Source organism: Brugia malayi (genome assembly GCF_000002995.4).
Source record: "Brugia malayi strain FR3 genome assembly, contig: Bm_v4_Chr3_scaffold_001, whole genome shotgun sequence".
Lineage (NCBI taxonomy): Eukaryota > Metazoa > Nematoda > Chromadorea > Rhabditida > Onchocercidae > Brugia > Brugia malayi.
In genome coordinates, this window is record NW_025062477.1 from 6,089,356 (window position 1) to 6,111,434 (window position 22,079).

At 30.0% G+C, this 22,079-nt stretch overlaps 3 protein-coding genes across 4 annotated transcripts; 2 read left to right on the forward strand and 1 right to left on the reverse strand.

The window, feature by feature from the left end:
- Window positions 1-763: 763 nt before the first annotated feature.
- Window positions 764-7,044, forward strand: Bm5831 (Zn-finger in Ran binding protein and others containing protein; the record flags this gene model as incomplete). 2 transcript variants are annotated; one of them, XM_043080134.1, is made up of 18 exons in its annotated part: window positions 764-1,007; window positions 1,341-1,456; window positions 1,671-1,820; window positions 1,971-2,177; window positions 2,338-2,501; window positions 2,795-3,197; window positions 3,387-3,515; window positions 3,643-3,751; window positions 3,846-3,913; window positions 4,000-4,155; window positions 4,331-4,511; window positions 4,721-4,945; window positions 5,072-5,311; window positions 5,418-5,561; window positions 5,729-5,915; window positions 6,148-6,395; window positions 6,553-6,607; window positions 6,942-7,044. In XM_043080134.1, the coding sequence occupies 18 exons, from the start codon at window positions 764-766 to the stop codon at window positions 7,042-7,044; spliced, it is 3,129 nt and encodes a 1,042-aa protein (XP_042936068.1). The 2 variants fall into 2 exon arrangements, with proteins under 2 accessions (XP_042936068.1, XP_042936067.1); XM_043080133.1 differs by having other exon boundaries at window positions 3,387-3,485; window positions 5,072-5,317.
- Window positions 7,045-8,982: 1,938 nt separating this feature from the next.
- On the forward strand, window positions 8,983-9,357 carry Bm13808 (putative protin, conserved; the record flags this gene model as incomplete). Its single annotated transcript, XM_001899765.2, has 1 exon — window positions 8,983-9,357. The coding sequence occupies one exon, from the start codon at window positions 8,983-8,985 to the stop codon at window positions 9,355-9,357; it is 375 nt and encodes a 124-aa protein (XP_001899800.2).
- A 393-nt stretch (window positions 9,358-9,750) lies between these two features.
- Bma-ccep-290 (Uncharacterized protein) lies at window positions 9,751-21,956 on the reverse strand (the record flags this gene model as incomplete). The annotated part of the gene is made up of 25 exons (XM_001899766.1): window positions 9,751-9,801; window positions 10,107-10,274; window positions 10,456-10,605; window positions 10,930-11,244; window positions 11,339-11,456; window positions 11,704-11,807; window positions 12,019-12,645; window positions 12,864-13,292; window positions 13,904-14,080; window positions 14,897-15,211; window positions 15,569-15,655; window positions 15,969-16,124; window positions 16,421-16,651; window positions 17,040-17,240; window positions 17,452-17,898; window positions 18,206-18,331; window positions 18,460-18,654; window positions 19,022-19,084; window positions 19,327-19,395; window positions 19,924-20,106; window positions 20,216-20,356; window positions 20,420-20,513; window positions 20,680-20,810; window positions 21,215-21,391; window positions 21,861-21,956. The coding sequence occupies 25 exons, from the start codon at window positions 21,954-21,956 to the stop codon at window positions 9,751-9,753; spliced, it is 4,851 nt and encodes a 1,616-aa protein (XP_001899801.1).
- Between the last annotated feature and the right edge of the window lie 123 nt (window positions 21,957-22,079).

Here is a 22,079-nt window from a genome sequence, read left to right on the forward strand (position 1 = left end):
GTGATATACGCTGGACGAAATATGTATATACGGATAAATATCGCTAAATATCGTGTTCACAAATATGGTAGATATCTTGTTCGGCTTTTCCGTTGTTCAGTAGTTTTGGATTTCTTTTTTTTTTTAATTCAGGAAGATGGTTTAAACATATCAGATTGTTCTATTATCTGATCTTAAGGGAAAGTTTTTTTCTTATTGTTAACAAAATGTGCGACTTGGTACTATTGTTGTTCGGGTGTTAGAATCTTTTTTAGTGTATGTATGGATTTATTCCGTACTTACTAAGTATTTTGTGCACTTTGATGATGAGACCATATTTTTTGTAATTTGACAGATAGGCTATCATAAAAAAGCATAAATTTATCCAATATGAGAGCCTCTAACTAAAATATATTGAATTCTCGCATTTGTGATTGTTTGTGCGCATTATGTTCCGAATAGTGTAGGGAGGTTAATATTAACGGGCTGCGTAAATGTGTAAAACGCGGCCCAGTTAGTTCTTTTTTCGTTTTTTGGTTTTGAAGGGGCGAATTCTCACGGACACTCAGTTGTTCTGTAATTCTTGTTTGTATAAGAATCACTAAACACTCGTTTTGACTTTCGATGGAAAGTAGTTGCCGTGTATGAAGCTCGCGTAATTTGATTGAAGGACTGGGAGGGGGGATTTTTCAGATTTTGGAGGAATTCGTTGCTAATTGTTACGTATTTGAAAAAAAAAAAACAGAAACTTTAACTATCAGACAATTTGTTTAGTGAATATAAAATGACGGAGCGAAAAACGGGTGGCTGGCTATCGTCGGTAGTTGATAATATATCGGGCCTTTGGTCACGCTCACCTATTGAATCCTCTGTTACATCGAGAGAAAGTACTGGTATTCAGAATTCCTTACGTGATAGCTCCTATGAAGAGCAATCTGAAAGTGATGTGGGTGAGGAGGATGATGATATTATTATCGAAACCGCATGTGCTGGGCCATCCACTACTGTGCCAACTACTAGTAGAAATCGTAAGCTTTTATTTTTAGAATTATAATTTTTGAAGCTTGTTATTTTTAACAACTGTGTCTTGACAAAGTAGTGTTATTCTTTGAAAATCTTTTCTAGTACTTTTATTATACTCAGGAAAATCTTTCGAAACGTCTACTGTTGTTTTAAAGCTAAGAGCAGATAATAAAACTGTGTAACCATTACTTTGAGGCATTATTGAAACACTTTTGAATAAAAGTAGAACGGAAGCACTATTGAATTCTTGAGTATAATAGAAGTCGTGCATAATTTAAGTATGTCATTCCCAAATTTGAAAGTTCTATATTGAAATGCGGAGTAAACGTAATTTTTAGAAAATGATATTGTACCAAAACAGCACACTATTCGTTATTTGAGTCCATCAGCAATCCTAGCGGCCACACGATCTGTTACAAATTCATCCGATAAAGAGACACTGACAAGTGTTACTGTAAGAAATATATATATAATGTTTTGCTTTTCATGAGAATATGTTATACAAAAGTAGTTTTCTTTTGATATTCCGCTAACTTATTTTTGATATTTTTTCGACGGTGTGATTTTATTTGTTTTCTAGTTCAATTAAATTTTGCTAAATTTGGTGAGCTTTCCCCCTTGCTTTATCTTTAATTAATATTATCAAATTCGAATGTCTCTGATTTCAGCGAAAAAGGGCTGCAACAAGTTGCATTTTTGAGGATGATGTAATGTGGTCGAGTACTGGAAATGCGTTTACCACATCATCTGTGATGGAACCTCTTTCTGGCCGTTCTACAAAACGCTCGAGAATCCAACGGGATTTCGGTGATGAAAGGGTTCTTTTCTACTTCTTTGAACTTGAAGTATTTCGTTGATAATTCACTATCGCTTCTCAGAGTGATAAATGTATGGCTTATTATTTGGGTTCAATGGATTTTATGTTTTGCAGGAAATAAGATAACGAAATGCATATATTTTCTTTGCAGTCATTCCTTTCATTATCTTCGTTATCTGATGTACCACAAACTGGAAGAAGTCATTTAAACCAGTCATTTGCTTCATCTTTCACACCATTGAATTCGCTGGTAATAAAACCAAGAGTATCACGTCTCCGTAGCAGCGCAACTTCGTCGTTAAGCAGTAAAACAAGAGCTATTCTTGAACAGTTAGAGAAAATTAGCTCACCTGTCAAGGTAACTTTTTTCCAAGATTCGAAAGAATATACAGTGTTTGAAATAATATGAGTACTTGTTTTAATACTATATCTAACCACGGATCCAAAGGATATATTTCTTTTTTGTTGCTTTTGTAGACATTTCTTGTTTGAATATGTGGAATAGTTAATTCTCACAGGAAGTGAAACGATTATCATCCTTTAATTTGGATGGTCCAGAACGTTGGGCAACCGACACCATTAGCAGTGCAGTTCAAAAGCCTCCAAGAAATTCCATGTGCACTTTATCACGTGCTCAACTAATATCCAGCATTCTTTCCACGAAATCGAGTTCACCGTTCTGGTTTTATATTTGTTCATTTTGTATTTTATAGTTTTTTTTTTTGCTTAATGTGTTCAAAAATGGACTTTTTCATAAGATCAGTAATGACATATCGTTTGACACAAAATTATAATTGTTATGTTTGTATTTATCTCGATTTTAAATTCTGTTTAGTCCTTTAATGACACCAAAATTTTAATCGTAGAAAAAATAGACTTGACACAAATATTTTATGTAGATATTCAACATTCTGTATATTCCCGTAATATATTTATAAATTTATGTTCTTTGTGTTCATCAGTCAGCACTTTCAGGAGTCGTCCGGCTTATTTAGCCAAGATGGCAGATTCTTCCAATACTTCACCGCATCCTGTTCAAATCCCAGAATATAATCAACCAGATGCAGACCACATTCGTGAATCCAATGAGGTTCTAACTACAGAATCATCTTGTTTATCGCCGTCTAAGAAAGCTGATTTTCTGAGTCCCCCAAGGAAACCCGACCGAGAGAAAGTTTTAACCGATGACAATGTGGAGAAGTCGACAGTGTCAGCGAAGAATGCAGCATTGCCCATGTCTGATTCTGCGGTTAAAACTGCAGTTACCGTATTACCCCAACGTTCTTCATCTGCAAAGCCGACTAATGTGTTCAGTGCTAGGGCTTTGGGCGTAGTAAGCCCAGTGAAGGAAATGATGAGAAATGATAAAGATAAACTGGTAAGAAGTTGAGAAGTACAATTTTCTTATAACTTTTGATCGTTCATCTCCTGATTGAAAGAAGTGGGTGTCATGTTTTGTTTTAGGGGATTTTTTTCATGAATAATTGCTGTTCCTGAAAGATTGGTATCATACCAAAAGTAAATTTTTGTTTATCTTCTTAAAGCTTTTTAAGTTTCTGATCTCCAGGTAAGTACAATAAAAGTCGATGGCGCTATGTTTGCTTTCGCTCCACCGATGAAACGGGGACCTTCAGCAAGTTTTCATCACGAAGAAACTGCTACAAATGTTAGATTTCCATGTTGGCAAGCAAATAAGGCAAAGTGTATTTCTCTTATTATAGTGACATATATGCATTTAATTATCAGAGAATTATCTTTCTTTTCTGTAATACTGTAATATTAAATATAGAATTACAGGAGCTCTAAACTTCATTTTACTTCAGATTTCTCGGTCTCTCCCGTCATTCACTGAAACGACATTCAAGGCTACTGCTGAAAAGGCTATGGATGGTTTTTCATTCTCGACTAAAAGTGTTTCGAAACAAATTAAAGGTACTTGTTTAATTTGAATTTTGTTGGAAGAAAAATGAAATGTATATAGTGTCTCTTCTTAGTGGCTATTTTCTTCACAGTTTTTGTTTTTTAGAGCAATCATACAGTACAGATAAAGATAAAGAGGCTCAACCAGTTACTGAAGTTTCTACAGTCGTCAAGGTTTGTATTACTAATTTGATTTTTTTTTTTTTTTTTTGAAACTTTTGGATATAGGGCAAATATCACATAATGATCCTTCATTTTAGCCTACGGATGCCAGTGCTGCAACGTCAGATGCGTTATCTGTGAAACAACCATTACAAAAGTCGGAACAATGGTCATGCCCAAAATGTATGGTTTTTAATAAAACGGATATTGAAAAATGCGTCTGCTGTGGTTATGAAAATATAGTGGAATCCAAGGTTAGCTGTTTATACTAACTTTTAGAAAATGGTTTCAGAGAAGTTTAACTTTTTTTTTGAATTTTCAAGAACAGTGCAATAATCATGTGGTCATGATATAAAATGCATGTTGATTAATAAAAGAATGTATTTGTAATTTAGTCTACATTTATATTTATTTTTAAAACTATTCCAGCCATGGACATGTAGTGAATGTTGGATTTCTAATAAATCAACTGATGACAAATGCATTGCATGCGGCAATCCTAAACAAAGTAATGGTAAAGGTGTAAAGCTAACGGATATAAATGTCAAAAGTAGTTCACTTACCAACGTTTTTGGTGATCGTACTTTCAAACCTGTATCTTCTAGTGGAGGTATCGATTTTTATATTCCACAGTTTATCTACATTTATGAGTATTTCACGAAATCTGAGGGGAACCTAAATTTCTGACAGTTATGCGGTATAAACTTTTTCCTACTACATGATTATTTTCCTTGATGCTTCTCTTAATATTTTGCTCTTGTGTGATTTCAAAGCGAGAGAATTGTAAAATTCAGCCTTCATTTTCAATTCTAGTTTTAGGCATTTCTTTCGGTTTTTCTATCGCGAAACCTGGTACTGACGGATCCAGTTTACCATTAACGACATCTCCAGCAACAACGAAAGCATTAAATCCAGCCACTGTTGTTAATGGAAATGCTAATACTGAAGCGTCATTGAAATTTGGTTTATCGTCGAGCACATCAGCACCAAATTTTGGTTTTGGAAAAGCTCCGGAGGCAAATTGTTTACCAACAGTAACTGAAGGTTCGTATGCTTAGGTGTTTGGAAACACTTGAACTTTACATCTTTTACAAGTTTATAATCGTTATCATATTCATAAAACTTTTTTAAAATATGTAGAATGCGAATAGTTTTCTTTAATTTTTATAGAACCTTCGATGTTACCATCTCATCATCCGCCAAGTGCATCATTAAATTTTGGCGTTTCCTTTGGTTCTGTAACAACAGCCTCATTTGTTCCTTCTTTGACTCGCTCATCACTTTCTTTCCCAACATTAACTGTGACAACATCAGCAGCTACAACTCTACCTCTATCCGAAAGCACTTTCACCATTCCAGTTTCAATAAATACAAATCTGTTCACATTTGGTTCTTCCAATACAACAACAGGCATGTGTTTCGAAAGGCTTTTAAATTATGAGGCTATCAAACACAGGCCTAAAGCAATTGCCTTTCACTTTTAATCTCCAAAATTTAATACAAAATTATTTTTCAGCCAAAGAGATTAAAACGGCGACTGCACCGTTGTTTTCTTTTGGTTCTTCATTTCCTGCTGTTACAACCGATACTTCTGCCGTAACCACTACCACTTCGCTGCCATTATTTGGTGCAGCTTTACCTGAATTGCCGACTTCCAAAGGTGAGGTTTTATTTCGTTGGAGTTTTAAAGAATTGAATGAAATTTTATTGCATTAAAATTTGTATAAAATGTTCGAATCCAAAAAGAATACTGAAGAAAAGTTGTGCTGAAATATTTAAATTGGGTAGTGTTCTGTTCAGTCTTTCAAAAATATTTCAATTTTGTAGTGCCGCTTTTTGGAGCCAGTAGCGGATTAGTATCAAGTCCAGAAGCAAGCCATGATGTCGTCGAAATGAGTTCACCGACAACCTCACCGGTAACCTCTTCGGCAACAGTTGGGTCCTTTGGTGTGTCTAAATCGTCGAATTCTTTATTCAGTTTTGGTGCTTCGAATGCTTCAAACCCAACTACTGGGTAAAGTGATACTTTGTCATATACTTCATTCTAGTTTTTGGACGTGAATTGATTTCATAGTACATATTGATGGTAGAATGTAATATTGAAGAATTTACTTTTTTTTAGTTACTACCAAAACTTACGTTTTGAAACACTTATTGTCGTTTTCGACATTTATAATACCAGTGGTATTGAGAGATTACCAGTGTTTTTGACTTGCAAACTGACTATCATGATCTGCCTGTTCCAGAACACTGTTCGGGAATTTGCAAACAACCGTACAAAATCCGGTCGCTGCACCAAGTACCTCTTTGTTTTCATTTGGACAGCAACAAACGCCGGTTGCGCTGAAGCCTTTTGAGCTACCGGCCTCATTGACATCATCCCCGTCAGCTTTCAATTTTGGCACAACATCGTCAAACGGTGCAGCGGGATTTGTTTTTGGTTCGACTTCGCCGCCACCAAGTTTTACGTTTGGTGCACAGCAACCAGTGAATAGTTAGTTCTTATTTCTGCATGTTGGAATTTTATAACATCTTTTGTCTTCAATTATTTAGACAGTGTTTTAAAAAATTTTATTACAATTTTCAATTGCTATGCTATTATTCGAGAAAAGTTGCCTGGAAGTTCGTTTTTTGGTATATCCTCTTTCTAGATGCAGCTTCAACAACATTCAATTTCACTCCTGTAACAGCTGCACCTTCTTTTGGGTAAGAATGCTTTCAGTGGAGTTAATGTTTAACAAATCTGAATTAATTGGACGTAAAGAGAATTTTTAAACAAATCGTGATTTATTATGAAAGGGAAGATGTGATAAAATACTGTCATCCTGCTCTCCGTTTTTTTTTTTTTTTTTTTTTTTTTTTTTTTTCTTTTTTTGAAAAATCACAATTTCTTTAAAGAAAAAAAATTTTTTTTTTTTTTCCCACCCCCCACGTAGTGTAAAAGTAAATCTTGTCTGCAAAAAGTTATTTCTCATTAAAAAAAACTTTTTCAGTTCCTTGCTTTTTTTATGATTTGTGCTTAATGAAAATTTATTTGGAGGAATATTCCGGGATCAGCACCAACAACCAACTTCTTCTCTGTGGGTTCAACATCATCGACGACTACGCGAAAGATGTTAAAAGCACGACGAATGAGGAAATAGTCATGAATTCATTTTTCATTTTTTTATGAAAAAATTAATTGGTTCGTCTGATATTTTTCGTGATGCCAGAATCTCTTACGTTCTTTTCTTTTATTATTATTATTTGGAATTATGAAGTAAGTCGTTCCTTCTTATTATCTTTCGAAGTAACGTAGATGAAACAAATCACGTCACCTATCTTTAAGGTGCAATTTTCAAACAGTGCAAATAATACAAGTTATTTTTGTTTTTCCTCATTCTGTTATTTCACTCGTTGGCCGTGGTTAGGATGCAGTTGATTAAATCTTAAAACTTGATGATAATGATCATTTTTTATGTAGCCTATTTAATTATGATTATGCAGATAGTACAGTCTGAAATCTGTCTTTTATCTAGATAATGCTATAAATTCCAGCGTAGATTTATAAGTGTGAAATATTTGCAGAATATTGCCATACAATATTGCCTATGTTTGACATTTTTACTTGAAATAAATAGTCTCTTTTGTGATATAAAAATGTTTTCGACAAACTCTGCGGTCAACGTATTATTGCGCGCTCAATGTGGTTTGTGTTACTATTGCATCGTTATTGAATTGTCTCTCCGGTATTGCTGGTTGATGTTTCTCAAATTGAAATGTTTGGAAAACCGTAGAAATAAGAGCTATAGTTCTAAATCTTTGATGCATCTTTCTGCTACAGTGGTTAGTTGGTTGCTGGATGAATTGCTAACAGCAGTATTCTACTTTTTCTCAATTTTTTCATGTTTGAAAACATCTTTGGATCTCGGGTATCAATTGTTGTTCATTCTATTGTGGTTAACTGAAGTTGTATTTTCGACCTTCATCCTTGAAAATATTGGTGTGTTTAAATATTAAAATGTTTTCAGTATCTTATATTGTATTCTGTCCTTTTTTTTCTGGTCACTTGCAGAAATTTAGTATTGTGCCCAGTTGCTTTTCTAATTCATTTCAAATTTTTACTTACAGTTGTTTTGTTTTTAATTTAACTACAGCAAGCCCTTTTTTAAATCAGAAATCTTGGAAGGCGAGAAAGGAATTCTATTGTTTTAAATCAAAGCAAGCATTTTAAAAAATCTTCAGACCTTCAGTCAGAGCTCTGGCCTATCCCAGTCATGATTTTTTTTTTGGAATTCTCACGTATAGAATAAAATGATTTCATTATTATGTAATAAGCTGCCTTCTTTCCTTTTAGCTGATATTTCTAATGGTTTTTTTATCTTTTTTTTAGACTGTGAATTTCAGTTTATTTCGTATCGCTTTATTTAGACATTATTTTAAGGCGAATGTTGTCCGATAATATTACTTTTATCATTCGATAATATGAATTTTAGTGTTAACTTTGTTGACGTTCATTGAATTTTGCTCCAACTTTTTTCCTTTGTCTTGAAGCTACTACAACTTGTAGTTCATCTTTTTTGAACAGTTTAATGTTTTTTTCTTTTTTTTTTTTTTTTCAAATTTGTTGCTCCATATTTTGCTACGAAAACAGTAAATATACTTTGGCTAGTTTTGACCAATATTCTCAAAGCATCATAAACGCTCTTTGATACCTCATACTTTATCGATGTGTGTGGTTAAGGTGTAATGAACAGCATGAAGGGATTCAAAATTTTTATTCCCTGTGTTGTGTGTATGTATGCATGAGATTTTTTTTTTTTTTTTTATTCCGACAACCTACGAACTTGCTGGTTTTGAAAGTTCTGTACGGTTCTTTTTCTGGCCATTTTTTAGTAAACTAATAGTGGTAATTTCTTGTAATTCTGTACCCGTTACAGAATCCATTTTGTTATATGCAGAACAATTTGATTTTGTGTAAGAATACTGTGGAATAAAGAATCGGAGAATTATGCGTCTGACATCGTTCCTACTGTAAATATCATTTCAGTGTGTTAGAAAATTTAATTCAAATTTTAAGGAAACTGTCACACAAACTGGCGATGAAGTTACTTACGCATAATTTCCTGTCATCAGTCTTTCTGAAAGGTGTTACGGAGGGTTATCCACTAATTTTGTCAGCAACAAGAAAAGAAATAACTGAACACGAATATAACGACTCGTTTATACAACGGATGATTCCAAAGCTAAACTATGGTGCTTTTCGAGAAGCAGCGCTAAGTATAGGTGAAGGTGATAAATTGCCTGAGCAATTGCCTGAGAAATTGGAAGATAAGGAGTTGAAGAATGAATTGCATCGCTTATTGGTGTGCTTAGAAGTCATCGAAGGTGAATTGAAATGTCCTGAAAGTGGACGAGTTTTTCCAATTCGTGATGGTATACCAAATATGCTGACAGATGCAAATGAGATCAAGTAGCTTATTTGTTCATTTTGCTGTTTATATTAGTTGTACAGCAATATATGTTATAAATCGGATTGTTTTTTTTTTTTCAATTTAAAGAAGATACTTCATATATAAAGTCCTAAATTAATCAATTTTGGATCATCGTTTGATGTTTTATTTACTTTGTTGTTATTTTGAAGTATTTGTGGAATTGTTTGAGTAGCTAAGATAAAAGCTGTTTATCTTTTATTGAGAGGAATATTTAAGATAAAAGCTATTTATTGAGAGAAAAACATTGCAATTTCGTCATTTAGTATCACTTTGTTGCTTGATCGGCGAAAAAATGAACCTCATCAATTTTGCTTAATTAAATCAAAACAGTACCAAATGCATGAGATATATTTATTTCAAAAAAATTCATGAATGCTACAGCAGATTTTGCCATTTTTCTCGTTCTAATTCTTCGATTCGCTGCTGCTGAAAATTAAATTTAATAAAGTATGGAAGATTGAAACGGAATGCGATGAGTAATATGGAAGCGATCAATGCGGTGTATTTGGGAACCTACATAGTAAGGATTAAGGTTGTGTACGAGTTGTCGGTGACAAAATTACTGGTTTGATACAAACGTGTAAGACTATAAACTTTTTGTTGATATAGTCTAAAATAGTAAAGCTAAACTACTTATAACCAAGATAACATCTATTGATCAAATTTCATTCATCGTGAAATGACTAATTGCTAAACAAATAAAAGGTAAATGCAAACATATAAACAATAACTTGTTGTTCGATAACTTTTTCTTTAGCCATAAGCTTATCGCGTAAGACAGCAACTGCACCACAATCATATTTTCGCTCATTTAATTTATCAGTAAGTAATCGAATCTCTTCACGTTTTTGCTCAATTTCTGTTTCCAGTTTGATTAATTGTTCCATTAAATTGTCAAACTGAAAATATCCCACAAATTTTTAAACTTTCTTTTTTTTTTGGTTTGAAAATATAAAATTATCTGTTGCAAGATAATTTTCAAGCATGAATTTCTGATTCATACTGATTTTGATATTAGAATTTCTTATCTTCCTCATTTCTCATTATCTACTAGAGATGAAAAATAAAAGAATAACTAACCTGTTCAGCTTTTTCTTTTAATTTACGTAACTCTTCATCAGGTATATTCCTTATTACATCTTTACTTATTTCAGTGGTTTTATCCTTTGCTTTTATGTCTTTTGATTTTTTTTCTCTCTCGCTAATACTTACCAATAATTCATTGCTTTCCTTAAATGAAAATTAACTATTTACAGAAGTATTTTCATTTAATTTGCTAATTTAATAATGATGATAGTAATCTAATTTTAATAATAATTCAATTTAGCTTAAAGTTCATTGAACATTCACTTGCTTAGCATCTTCATAGCATTGCTACATGTTTACGTATAAAACTTAATTTATGATGAAAGTTAAATATCAAAATAACAGAAGTGAAAAAAATGTAAAACATCTGAAGTCAAACTCCTATCTTATTTAAAGCTCAGTTACTTAAACCCAATTTCTAATTCTATAAATAGTATAATAAATTAGTGGAATCAAACAAGATAGAACCTTTTTCATTTGAACAATTTTTTGATTCAAATATATATTTGTCTCTTCTGACGTCTTTAACCGATCATTCATCATTTTCATTTGTAAATTGCTCATTTCCTTTTCATTCTTCAATTTTCTTATCATTTCTTGTAGTCTTTTCAGTTCGGTATTTCGAATATTTTCTGATTTATGCAATTGCATAATTTGTTCATCACGTTTTTTTAACTTCTCACATGCTTCCTGTTCACGTTGTTGCGTTTCTTTCAATTTTTTCCGAAGCAAATTAACGTTACTTTCACGTGCTTTCTTCTCATGCCATTTTGATACCTCTTCCTAATATTATACTTCAGAAATTAAAATAAATAAACTAGAGCTGATATAATTTAAACCATCAAAGAAAAAGGAGGAAAAAAAAGAAAAAGTAAACCTGTGGATTTTTAATGGATTGATTTTTCTGTAATCGATCAATGATTTCTTTTTGTTCCTGGCTCAATTTTTTTTGATTTCTAGCTTCTATTTTAAGATCCGAAAGTTCTTGCTGAAGTCTAAAATAAATTGTTGAAGATGTCAATTGTAAATCAAGAAGAAATATTTCATTTTCTCTACAGTTAATCAAATTCTTGGAATAATTTGTTCATTTGGATGAAAAACATTTATTTTCTTTTTTTGTTTTTATTTTAGATGATTGTTTACATAGTCGAAAAAGTCATTGTTTTCATTAAAAAAGAAAAATGAATAAACTAGATTAACTTTTTGCAGTATTAATTATTTGAAAAATAAATTAATTTTTACCTCATAACAATAGCATCCGATTCCAAATTAATACTGGATGTGTAGCTATACTTGATTTCAGATAATGCCTCAGTTCGAATACTTTCATATGCTTTTTCCAGTTCCTAAATAAAATATTTAACGTTAGGGCTTAATATTTCTAAATATGTCTTTTATCAGATTAGAGTGAATGCAAAACTTGATATCATTTCTCTGTCGCTTCCTCCTTATATGATCAGTACGTCGAATATATGTAATTTATGGTACTAATAATTTTAAATAAATAATAATTAGATCAGAAAAAAGAAAAAAAAACTTTCAAATGAAATGTTAAACCTTATTTCTAATATGCAATGCAGCATTACGTTGTTTTAAATCTCTAATTTCCATACGCATTATCATTATTTTTGATTCTTCTTTTCGTAATGCTTCCATTACGACATCATTATTTTGCGTTTCTGTCACTTCAATTGGCGCAGTATGCATAATCGACTGTGCTAATGATGATGTATGTAACTGTGTAACTGTTGATGATTCTTGATTACTAATACTTTGTCTTGATTTGTCTATCCTATTGGATAAGTTATTCTCTTCATTCAAAATACTTCCATTTGTGATCTCATCGTTATCATCATTATCACTATCGCTGATCACTAGCAAATCAGTTTGCGTACTAATTTCAGCACAATCCTTAGTTTGATTTTGAGAGTGAAGATCTCTTGTAAGTTTTCGATTTGCCTTAATGAATTGTTCAATTTCATTTCGTAATTTAACTATTTCCATGTCTTTTGCTTCAATATCAGTATTATAATTTTGTGATAAAATTTCGCTTGATGTTCGCAATTTTTGTTTTGCAATTGGCGATGAATTATCAGTGATTTCATGCACATTTCGTTCATCCGATACAATTTTTAACAATGATTTGTATTTTTCAATAACTTCATCTTTATACTTCAATCGTTCCTGAAAATTTGCATATGGAATGAGAAAGAAGAACTGGAATATTATATTGATCGAATTGGAGTGATTTTTCAGCTTTTTTATAACAAATTTTGTAATTCGATAAGTTTTTCTTCTTATTTAATGAACTTTTTGATCTTTTTTTTTTAAAAAAAAAAACTTAAATTTATTTTTTTTTAAGAAACTGTGAAATTCAAATGCGCACACAGCAATTAACCAACCTTATAATTTGCAATGCACAATTTTGCTGTTTCACTAATGTAATTCAATTTTTTCATATATTCCTCCGAATGAATATGCATAGTTTTTTGCGTAGCATCTGTTTCATGCAATTCAATTGTCGCATGATATTTGACATCTGATTCTCTGTTAGTAGTTTCTGTTGCTGTTTCAATATTTTTCCATTCTTCCATCTTCAACTTTTCTCTTTCATTACTAATATCCTCAAAATCATTTGATTTCAATTCAATCTTTGCTTCTTCCTTTTCTACATTTGAGTAAAATTCATCAGTAGCAGATTTATTAGTTCTTTCATTTCCATCGTCATAATCTGATATTTTGAAAGTTGTTGCAAATAAATCTTCAATTTCTTTTTGTAAACTATTTACTGTTTCTTCCAATTTTTGAATTTGTTCATCTTTTCTTTGTATCTGAAAAAAAGCAAAGATTATAATATTGAAAATTGAATGTTTTATTCATGCAAATCCATTCAAATGCACTTGTGAATTCTTTAGATGTCAATCTATTTTAAAATTTTATTTGTCATGGAAGTTTTTTTCCACAGAGGGAATTGTTGCGATAGAAGGGAAAAAATTTTGAACTTTTATTTTATGAGTCAGTTGATTTATCCTTGGAAGTTAAACATTAAAAATTCATTTCATAAGGATCGACTAAAGAATGTTTTTATTTTTTTAATAAAAAGTGATTTGTCGCCTCTTTTTTTTAACTTTAATGAATAAATAACATTAACAGAGTTTATTTCTTCATAAAATGCATACCATATTGAATGATCAACGATATATTGAATGGTCGAAAAGATTGATTGAATGAATGAATGAATGGAATGAATGGAATGAATGAATGAATGAATGGAATGAATGAATGAATGAATGGAATGAATGAATGAATGAATGGAATGAATGAATGAATGAATGGAATGAATGAATGAATGAATGAATGGAATGAATGAATGAATGAATGAATGGAATGAATGAATGAATGAATGGAATGAATGAATGAATGAATGAATGAATGAATAAACCTGTAATTCAGCATTTTCAAGTTGCTTCTTTGCATTTAGCATATTTAAATGGCTTGCTTGTAAATTTTTCCTCAGTTTGATCACATTATAATCGTTCTCTTGCAATAATTCATAACTTTTTCGTAATGCTTCGGCATGTCGTAATTGCAAATCTAATTCTTCCTTTTCTCTTTTAATCTACAACATTTGAAATAAGGAAGAAAAGGAGGTACTACAAATTTATACTTCAATTTTTTACTTCTACTTGCATACTGTTCTTAATTACAAATTTACACTTTAGTTTTACTCTTCTACTTTCAGACTGCTTTATTGGTTGAAAAATAAGTAAAAATGAAAATGCTGCTAATTTTATTAGATGCAAAACAATCTTTTTGATAACTTTTTGTAAAGACTTGAGAAATGAATAGTCTTATCTTTTCCACAAATAGCATATTATTATTTTCTGTATTAATTACAGAAATAATCGCATAAATTTGCCTCTTCTTTGTATTTTTGACTTTTTGCATAATTAACATTGATCTGAATAAATTTTTCCTTATATTCAACCATTTGTTGTACAGTTATTAATTCCATTGAATTTGATTGTATACGCTATAAGCAATAAATCGATTAAATTTTAATTGCTAAATTTAATGACTGCAACGAATGTCAGTTTAATCTTTCATAATTTATTCGTATTTATTTTTTATCACTAAATAATCGTTTGTATATTTCATTGCATACTTTCTTTTTTTATTTCTTATTTAGTTACTTGAATGAAATTACTTAGATCAATCGTTTCATAAAAACTAATTTAGTTTAAATTGGGGCATCACAAAGAAATCCATTATATTATTATTTTAAACTTACTCAAACGACTTAGCATTAAGTAAATGATAAAGGCTATAATAGATTAACATGAACATTTATTCATTGAGACTAAAGACCAAAGATTACATTTAACTTATTTTATATTTGATCGAGGAAAACTGTTGAAAGTTTACGTTAGCTAACCTGGAAGAGTGACTGCAATGATCTGATCATTTGGATTAATTTTTTCTTCTCATTTGCCCAACTTCGTTTTTTCCTAGCAAATTCATTTTGCTGATCTAGAAATTGATGATCGGTCAATTTTTGATTCTGTGAAAATTGTGCTCGATCCGAGAGCGCTTTTAAGAAACGTCGTTCTAAAGCAACCAATAAACTTTTCATCTGTGATTCACTTTCAACATCTTCCAGAAAATGTGTCATTTCGGTATTTTGCTCTCGAATTTTCTCTACTTCAATTTGCCAATATTCATTTTGACTTCTTAGCACATTTACCATTTCCTAAAAAGTTTCAAAATTAAAATATTACGAATTTAACGAATTTGTCTCGTTCGGAACTTACGATTTTGTTCTGCTAAGAATAGCGAATTTATTTCGTTAAGGATTTACGATTTTATCTCTTTACAACCTTTTTCAGTTAAAAAAAAGAAACATATACGCATAATATGTGTGACAAACATTTTTATTATACGTGATATGCTATTCATGCCTTTTATCTAATTATATCAGCTAATAACTTAATAAAATTTTAGTAGGAAAGTGAATTAATACACATCATGTGAAAAAAAGCAAAACGATAAGTATTCAGATCTTTAAAAATTCATTTTTTTTTTTTTAAAAAAAAACAAGAATACCAACTTTCAAATGAACATTTTCCGCCATAATTTCGGCACTTTTTGTCTCATCATTCATCTCTAAAAGATTTGCAACGATATAATCTTTGTCCTGAAAAGAGTTATACTTAGCTATTTACATAAATTAATGTCTCTTTAACATGTACGTCTTAAAGTTTCCTCAATTTATAATCTAATCAATACATAATATTATTCTTTTTTTTCTTTTCAAATTGTAGATTTGAAATTTTCTTATCAGTTACAAGTTCAATTATTAGTAAATGTAATTTTTTAACTTTTGCACTTATTCCTTTTTGACATCTGTTGGAAGTGTCATTGCTGAAGTTATTATGGAATGATAGCATTTGACAACTTGTAATCTAATATTTGCCATAATCTTAATTAAGATGAAATGTCTTCTCCACCTTTTGATCATTTTTGAAGTTATCATCTATCGATTTATAATTGTCATCAGAAGTTAACACTTGTTTATGCTGTGCCAATAATTTATCATAATCATATTTAGGTACAGAACGTAGTAAAAGTGTCTGAAGACGTGCTATCTCAATTGATGCCAAGTCCTGAAATAAAAATGTGCCAAGCAAATTTTAGCCATATTTACTCACCAAATTTTATTTAGATATGAAAATTCACGCTAAAACTTAACATAATGAATTGAATTTTCTAATAAATTTGTTATAATGTTTGTTTTTTTAATTTTATTACTTTTATTTTAGTTAAATTTAGAAAATGCTAAAGCTCTGTAATTTTGTTTCAAATGAAAACTATAACAATATTTCTTTCTTAGTAAAAAAATTTTGAGTGTAAGAAAAGTAAAGGTTAAATTAATTTAATTTAAAAAAAATCATTGATTAACTGATTCATAATTAGCAGTTTTGAGTTGTTTGAGGTGTAATAAACGCTGTTCCTGATAGTTCTTTTCAATTTTTCTATATTCAACATTTTCATTGTTTCGATTACGTTCAACAATTTCTAGTTTTCGTATGAGTTGAAGATTTCGTAGTCGTTCTGCAATCACTTGTCTATTCATCTCTTCCACTTTTTCTTGCATCTCATTTCCATTTAAGTGTATCGAATTGGCTAATTTCTTCAAGTTTATTAAGAATTATTTTAAATTAAACAGATTAAGTGATCACAGAATATTACCTATTTTTAATTTAATCCATTCATTATTGATTATTGAAATAATTGATGTATAAGAAAATAAAGTGTAAAATATGAATGAATATCTAGACCAGATGAAATTTTTTTCTTTTTTTTGGCAGATGTGATATGAAATTATGGAGGGAAAAAATTATAACTACAATTTTTTTTCAATGATTTCTTAATTTAGGATTAAATTATGATTCATTTTTACTATAAAAATTAATTTCTCAAATTTTTTTCAATCAAACTTTTCGACAATTTTCTTCCCCAAACTTTATTACTTAAACTCTTTAATGGTTATTTAAAACCATTTATAGCTTCTTTCTCACCTGATATTCCTCAATTTTGATCTCATAACATTCCATTTGTTGACGTAACTCATCGATGGTTTTATTATGATATGTCGTATCATTCACGGATACTTCTTTTTGCAAATTGAAATAGTTCACTTTTAGTTCATCAATGCTGCTTGCTGCATGCTGCATGCTTTTCTCCATGCATTGCAATTGACGATCTTTCTCGTCTAATTCCTTTAAAACGAAAAATTTGTCGGATTGAATACTTAATCAATTTTAACTAATTCAAACGAGAAGGAAATTAAACAATGAACTAGAGCTTTTAATCATTGTAACTTTTTATAGTTTACTAAATTAAACTTTGTTTTCTGATTAAATAAGCATTAATATGGTTTTGTTTTAATAATTAAAATAAATAATAAGTGATAGAAAATAAAATTACAACCTGCATAAGTAGCATTAATTCATGATTGAGTGATGAAATGATCATTGCACTAGCTTCCAAACTTTCTAAGCTTCCTTCATATTCCTTTTTCTTTCTTCCGGATTTTATAAGTCTTTTATGGATTTTTAATAAATTTTCTGAATTTGGCTTGCATTCCACATCATTTTCTTTCATTTCATGTAAAATGTTAGCGCTATCGTCAGTGCATTTTTCCACTTCACTACTACTTCTATCATCTCCCTTTTCGAATTCTTCTACCAACAATTTCTCTACGGAATTTGTTGCAGAAACGGAATCTTCCAGTTTGTCTTCAGATGTATTAAAAGCAGTGCTCAATTCAATTTGTAACAATGAACATTTAGCCGTCAATTTTTCAATTTGCTGTTCTCGAAAGTTAATTTGCTTCTCTAAGCGATTAATTTCACTTTCTGCACTACCAAATATTTCCTAAAAAAGTTTACAATTCTTTCAAATTGAATTTGGAAAATAAGTAAAATTTCAAAGTATCTTCTAAAATATTGCTATAATTTTAGTGATTCTTTATGTGCTAAATTAAAATAGAAACACTTGGAATTACACTGAAATTAATTTTTGCATAAATAACCGAGTAGTCCGATTTATTAATCAATTCTTTTTTGTTACTGCACATCGTAGTCTTGTCGACAATGTTACTTCTCATTCTTCGAGAAATTATTTTCTAACTTATCTGACTTTAAAGTGTAAAATTTTTCAAGAACTAAAAATTGAAATTCACCCCTCGAAGTCGTTTCAATTCAGCGTTAATCTTCTGATTTTCAGAATCTTTCATTTCTATATTACGTATAAGTTCATTATTCTCCATTTCACGTTGTTTAATTTCAGTATGTAAGTTGTCAACAATCTGTAACACTTTTCTGTTTATTCTCTTATTCTAAATTTATTTCTTTTTTCAAGGAAATATTTTCAAAACAAAAATATTTGTGTGTTTTTGAGAGTTTAACAAAATTCAGAACAGTAAAAGAAGATAACCTCGTTGAGCGCTGTAATTTTACATTGCATTTGCGCAATTGGTGTATTAACTTTATTATTCGTTACAGTACCACTAAAAAATTGTCGAGCTATTTTGGTAGCATCGAGAAGTTCCGCTCGTAATTTTTCCATTTCTTTGTCACCTTTCATATTACTCTCTAATACATTCTGAGCTTGCAACTCTTGTAACTCAACCTGAAATTGCACCTAAATTTTAAAATAGTCTCCCTGAACTGTATTTGAAATAGTTTTCTTTGAATGCGATTTTAAAATAGCTTTCCTGAATATGAATTGAAAGATAAAATTTTAGCAGAGCTATTTGATCAGGAGGGGAGGGCTTCATTGATTGAATCAGTATCTAAGTATGTGCAATATCGCAAGTTTATAAATTCTTTTGAAAAAAAAATTTTTTTTAGCATCTCTTAAGAAAAACTTATAGTTAGAAATTTATGGAAGAAAGGAGATTTCCGGAAATAATCTATCAATTGTTTCTTGTTTTAATTTTAAATAAATGAACGAATCTGCTCTTGTATGATTGAAGTTTTAAAATTTAGAAACAAACTTGCAAAGTTTCAAACTTCAATTGTAACGCTTCAATTTGCTCATCTTTATCCTGTAGCAATTCCTGAAACTTTCTAAATTTTACAAATTATTTCAGAATAATTCCTGAAATATGCTAAACGTTATTATATATGCGTTAATTGATGGTTGATATGAGATTATTTGTTAAATATGTATGTCATACATCAGTTGCAGTTCTTATTAATTACATCTTCATAAATGTAATTGCATAGAGATGGATGATCAATGCTTTTTAAGTTTCTTAAATCTGTTTTATGTTCCGTCGTTTGATGACTGAAATTATACCTTATAATGTTGAAATGAGTTTTCATCAACATTCTCCAACTTTCCAGTTGTCGTTTTTTCATTTTCAAGCTGAAATATGGTCAAAATCAGTTATGTGCAAATTTCCATTTTTTACATAAAGAGTTATAGGATTAATCAAACTCAGTTATCAATTATAATGGATGAAGTTTGAGTATTATTTGACTTATCTTTAATTTATCTTCTTTTCAAATATTCTCTATTTTTACTTCAACTTATCTATTCTTTCCGTTCAATTTCTCTATTGTATGATAGTTTGATTTTTATATTTTTATCCTCGAATTATCAAATTGCTTTATAAATTGTTCAAGAAAGTATTGTATGGAAATTGCATACAGCAACAAATAATTATTATTAATAGAAAAAACGACAATAATTATTAATAATAATAAACAAATAAGTGAATAATAATAATAGATAAATACTAAAGACAATAAATGATAATAATACCAATAAGTAATGAAAGTGAGAACATTTGAATTTGAAAACACAAAAAGCTGCATTAATTAATTTCATAATATTAGTGGTTAAAACTGTTAAAAAAGATTATAAATGTAGAAAACTTTCACTTGCTCTAACCTTCTTGCCCAGTAATTCATTATCATTTGTTAAACGCTCGATAATTTTGTCACTTTCCAACAATTGCTCATATAATGACTGATAATTATGAGCCGTATCCTCGATAAATGTTGTTGCTGAGGCAAGCGCTGTTGACAGTTGTTCAATTTCCGCCCGAAGTTCATCATTTTGTTGCGCAACTTCCTGACGATAATATTTTCCTCTCTCATTCATTTATAATTATCAAAAATTTAATAGAATAAGCTGTGACGAATTTATTTACTTAACTACCTAAAAAAATGATTCGAAGCACCTGAACTTGCTTGGAAAGTAACGCAGCTTGTTGGCTTCGTTGTCGCAATTTCAACGCTTCAGCTTCATTAGTCGCAGATCCTTCTAATTTATTTTCAAGCCGTCTACTTAATTCACGAACAGAATCATCCAAAAACATTTGCTAGAATAATTATCATATTAAAATATCTCAAAGTATGCTGTCAATATGTATTTGAAGCTTTACCTGTTGAATAAGTTTAGCACGTTCATTCTCGAGTTGTTCAATGCGACAATTTAATTTCTCAGCTTTGTCACTTTGTTCGGCCAATTCACGATCACTAAATAAGCTTTTGTATTTATTTCTCGTAAAACTGTTTTGAAAAAAAAACAAAAAAATCTCGGAACAAACGGAAAACTTTTCATTTTCTTTCTTCATTTCATCACAAATTCTTTTCTTTTGATGTTTTACACTAGAAAATTAAAAATAAATCGAAGTTAGATAACCGTTCTTTATTTCTTTCTTTTAAATAAACATTTTCTTCCGTTAAACTATTAATTCGTGTTCGAAATGTTTCACTGAGATCGGTGCTGTTTGTTGTAGCAGTGATGCGTTCACGTAAAAAATTGAGTTCAAGCTATAAAGTAAAAAGAAATTGAATTTCTAGCAGTAAATTGAACTTTTTTTTAGACTTTAGAAGTGAAGAAATGTAAGGGAACATAAAAATTTCAGAAAAATTTTACAAAATTAGCTAAAAATGACTTGTATCTTCGGAAATATTTGAAAACTTAATGATTTGATAAGAAAACTGAAGTTATCATTTAACAGTTCTTTTTGTAATTGCTAATATTGCTCATGAAAGATTAATCATTATTAGAGGCATACTACAGAGGCAGATTCTTCCGGTTCTGAGTAATTAACTAATAGTTGAATTATCCGGACAGTTGGCATCTCTCCTACTATTATACTGACTAAATCCTAGGATCACAATAATTAAATACTAATAATTGTATTAATTCTTGCAGTAATTAATTAGCGTACATTCATATTTTCCTTCTCTTCCTCCCAGTTTTCTTGTTTTTCCACCATTTCCGCAGCTTCCTTTACCGCCAGCTCTTTTAACTCTTCCGCATTTGCATGCTCATACTGCATGATCCACTGCATTGCTTTTATAAGTGGCTTAACTGATTCCGATATTTCGATATCTTCCAGGTCACACTAAATTATTAAAAAGTAATTTGGATCCAATTGTAGGATCTAAAGAAATATTATACTGAATTGAAATATGCGCATGAATTTTTCACTTCTTATAAGCAAAATACACATGTTAAGTAGATTTGTTTATACTAATTGATCTATTCTATTTCATTTTTATCGAATAATTTTGAGCACAAATGAAAAAAATAAAAATAGAAACTTTCTAATACTTAAGTACTTAAAATATTTTAAAATATGACATAAACACTGTATTAAATTGTATATTGTAATTAGAAAATTTTAACTGAAACACAATAATTATTATAAAATGACATAGAATTTATCACTTTTCCTTTAAAAAATAGCGACAACTTTTAATATTATACCGTAATGTTATTGAATTTTCCATTTTTAGAATTAAATATAAATTTCCATCAAACATAATGTTATTTGAATTTTCAACTATATCCTAACAAATATTTGCACTAACCTTTGATAATTGTTCATACCATCGATTTACTATTTCAGGATGATCACTACCTTCTTCAAATAATTCTCCCAATTCATTCACATTTAATGGTGCCATTTTTGTCTTCACAAATACTTATAAAAAAATTTTTGAAATGTAATCCAAAGTGAAAATGAAAGAAAAAAAGAAATGAATCCTTGAATGATACAAAGAATAGAATATAATTTAACAAGCAACTTA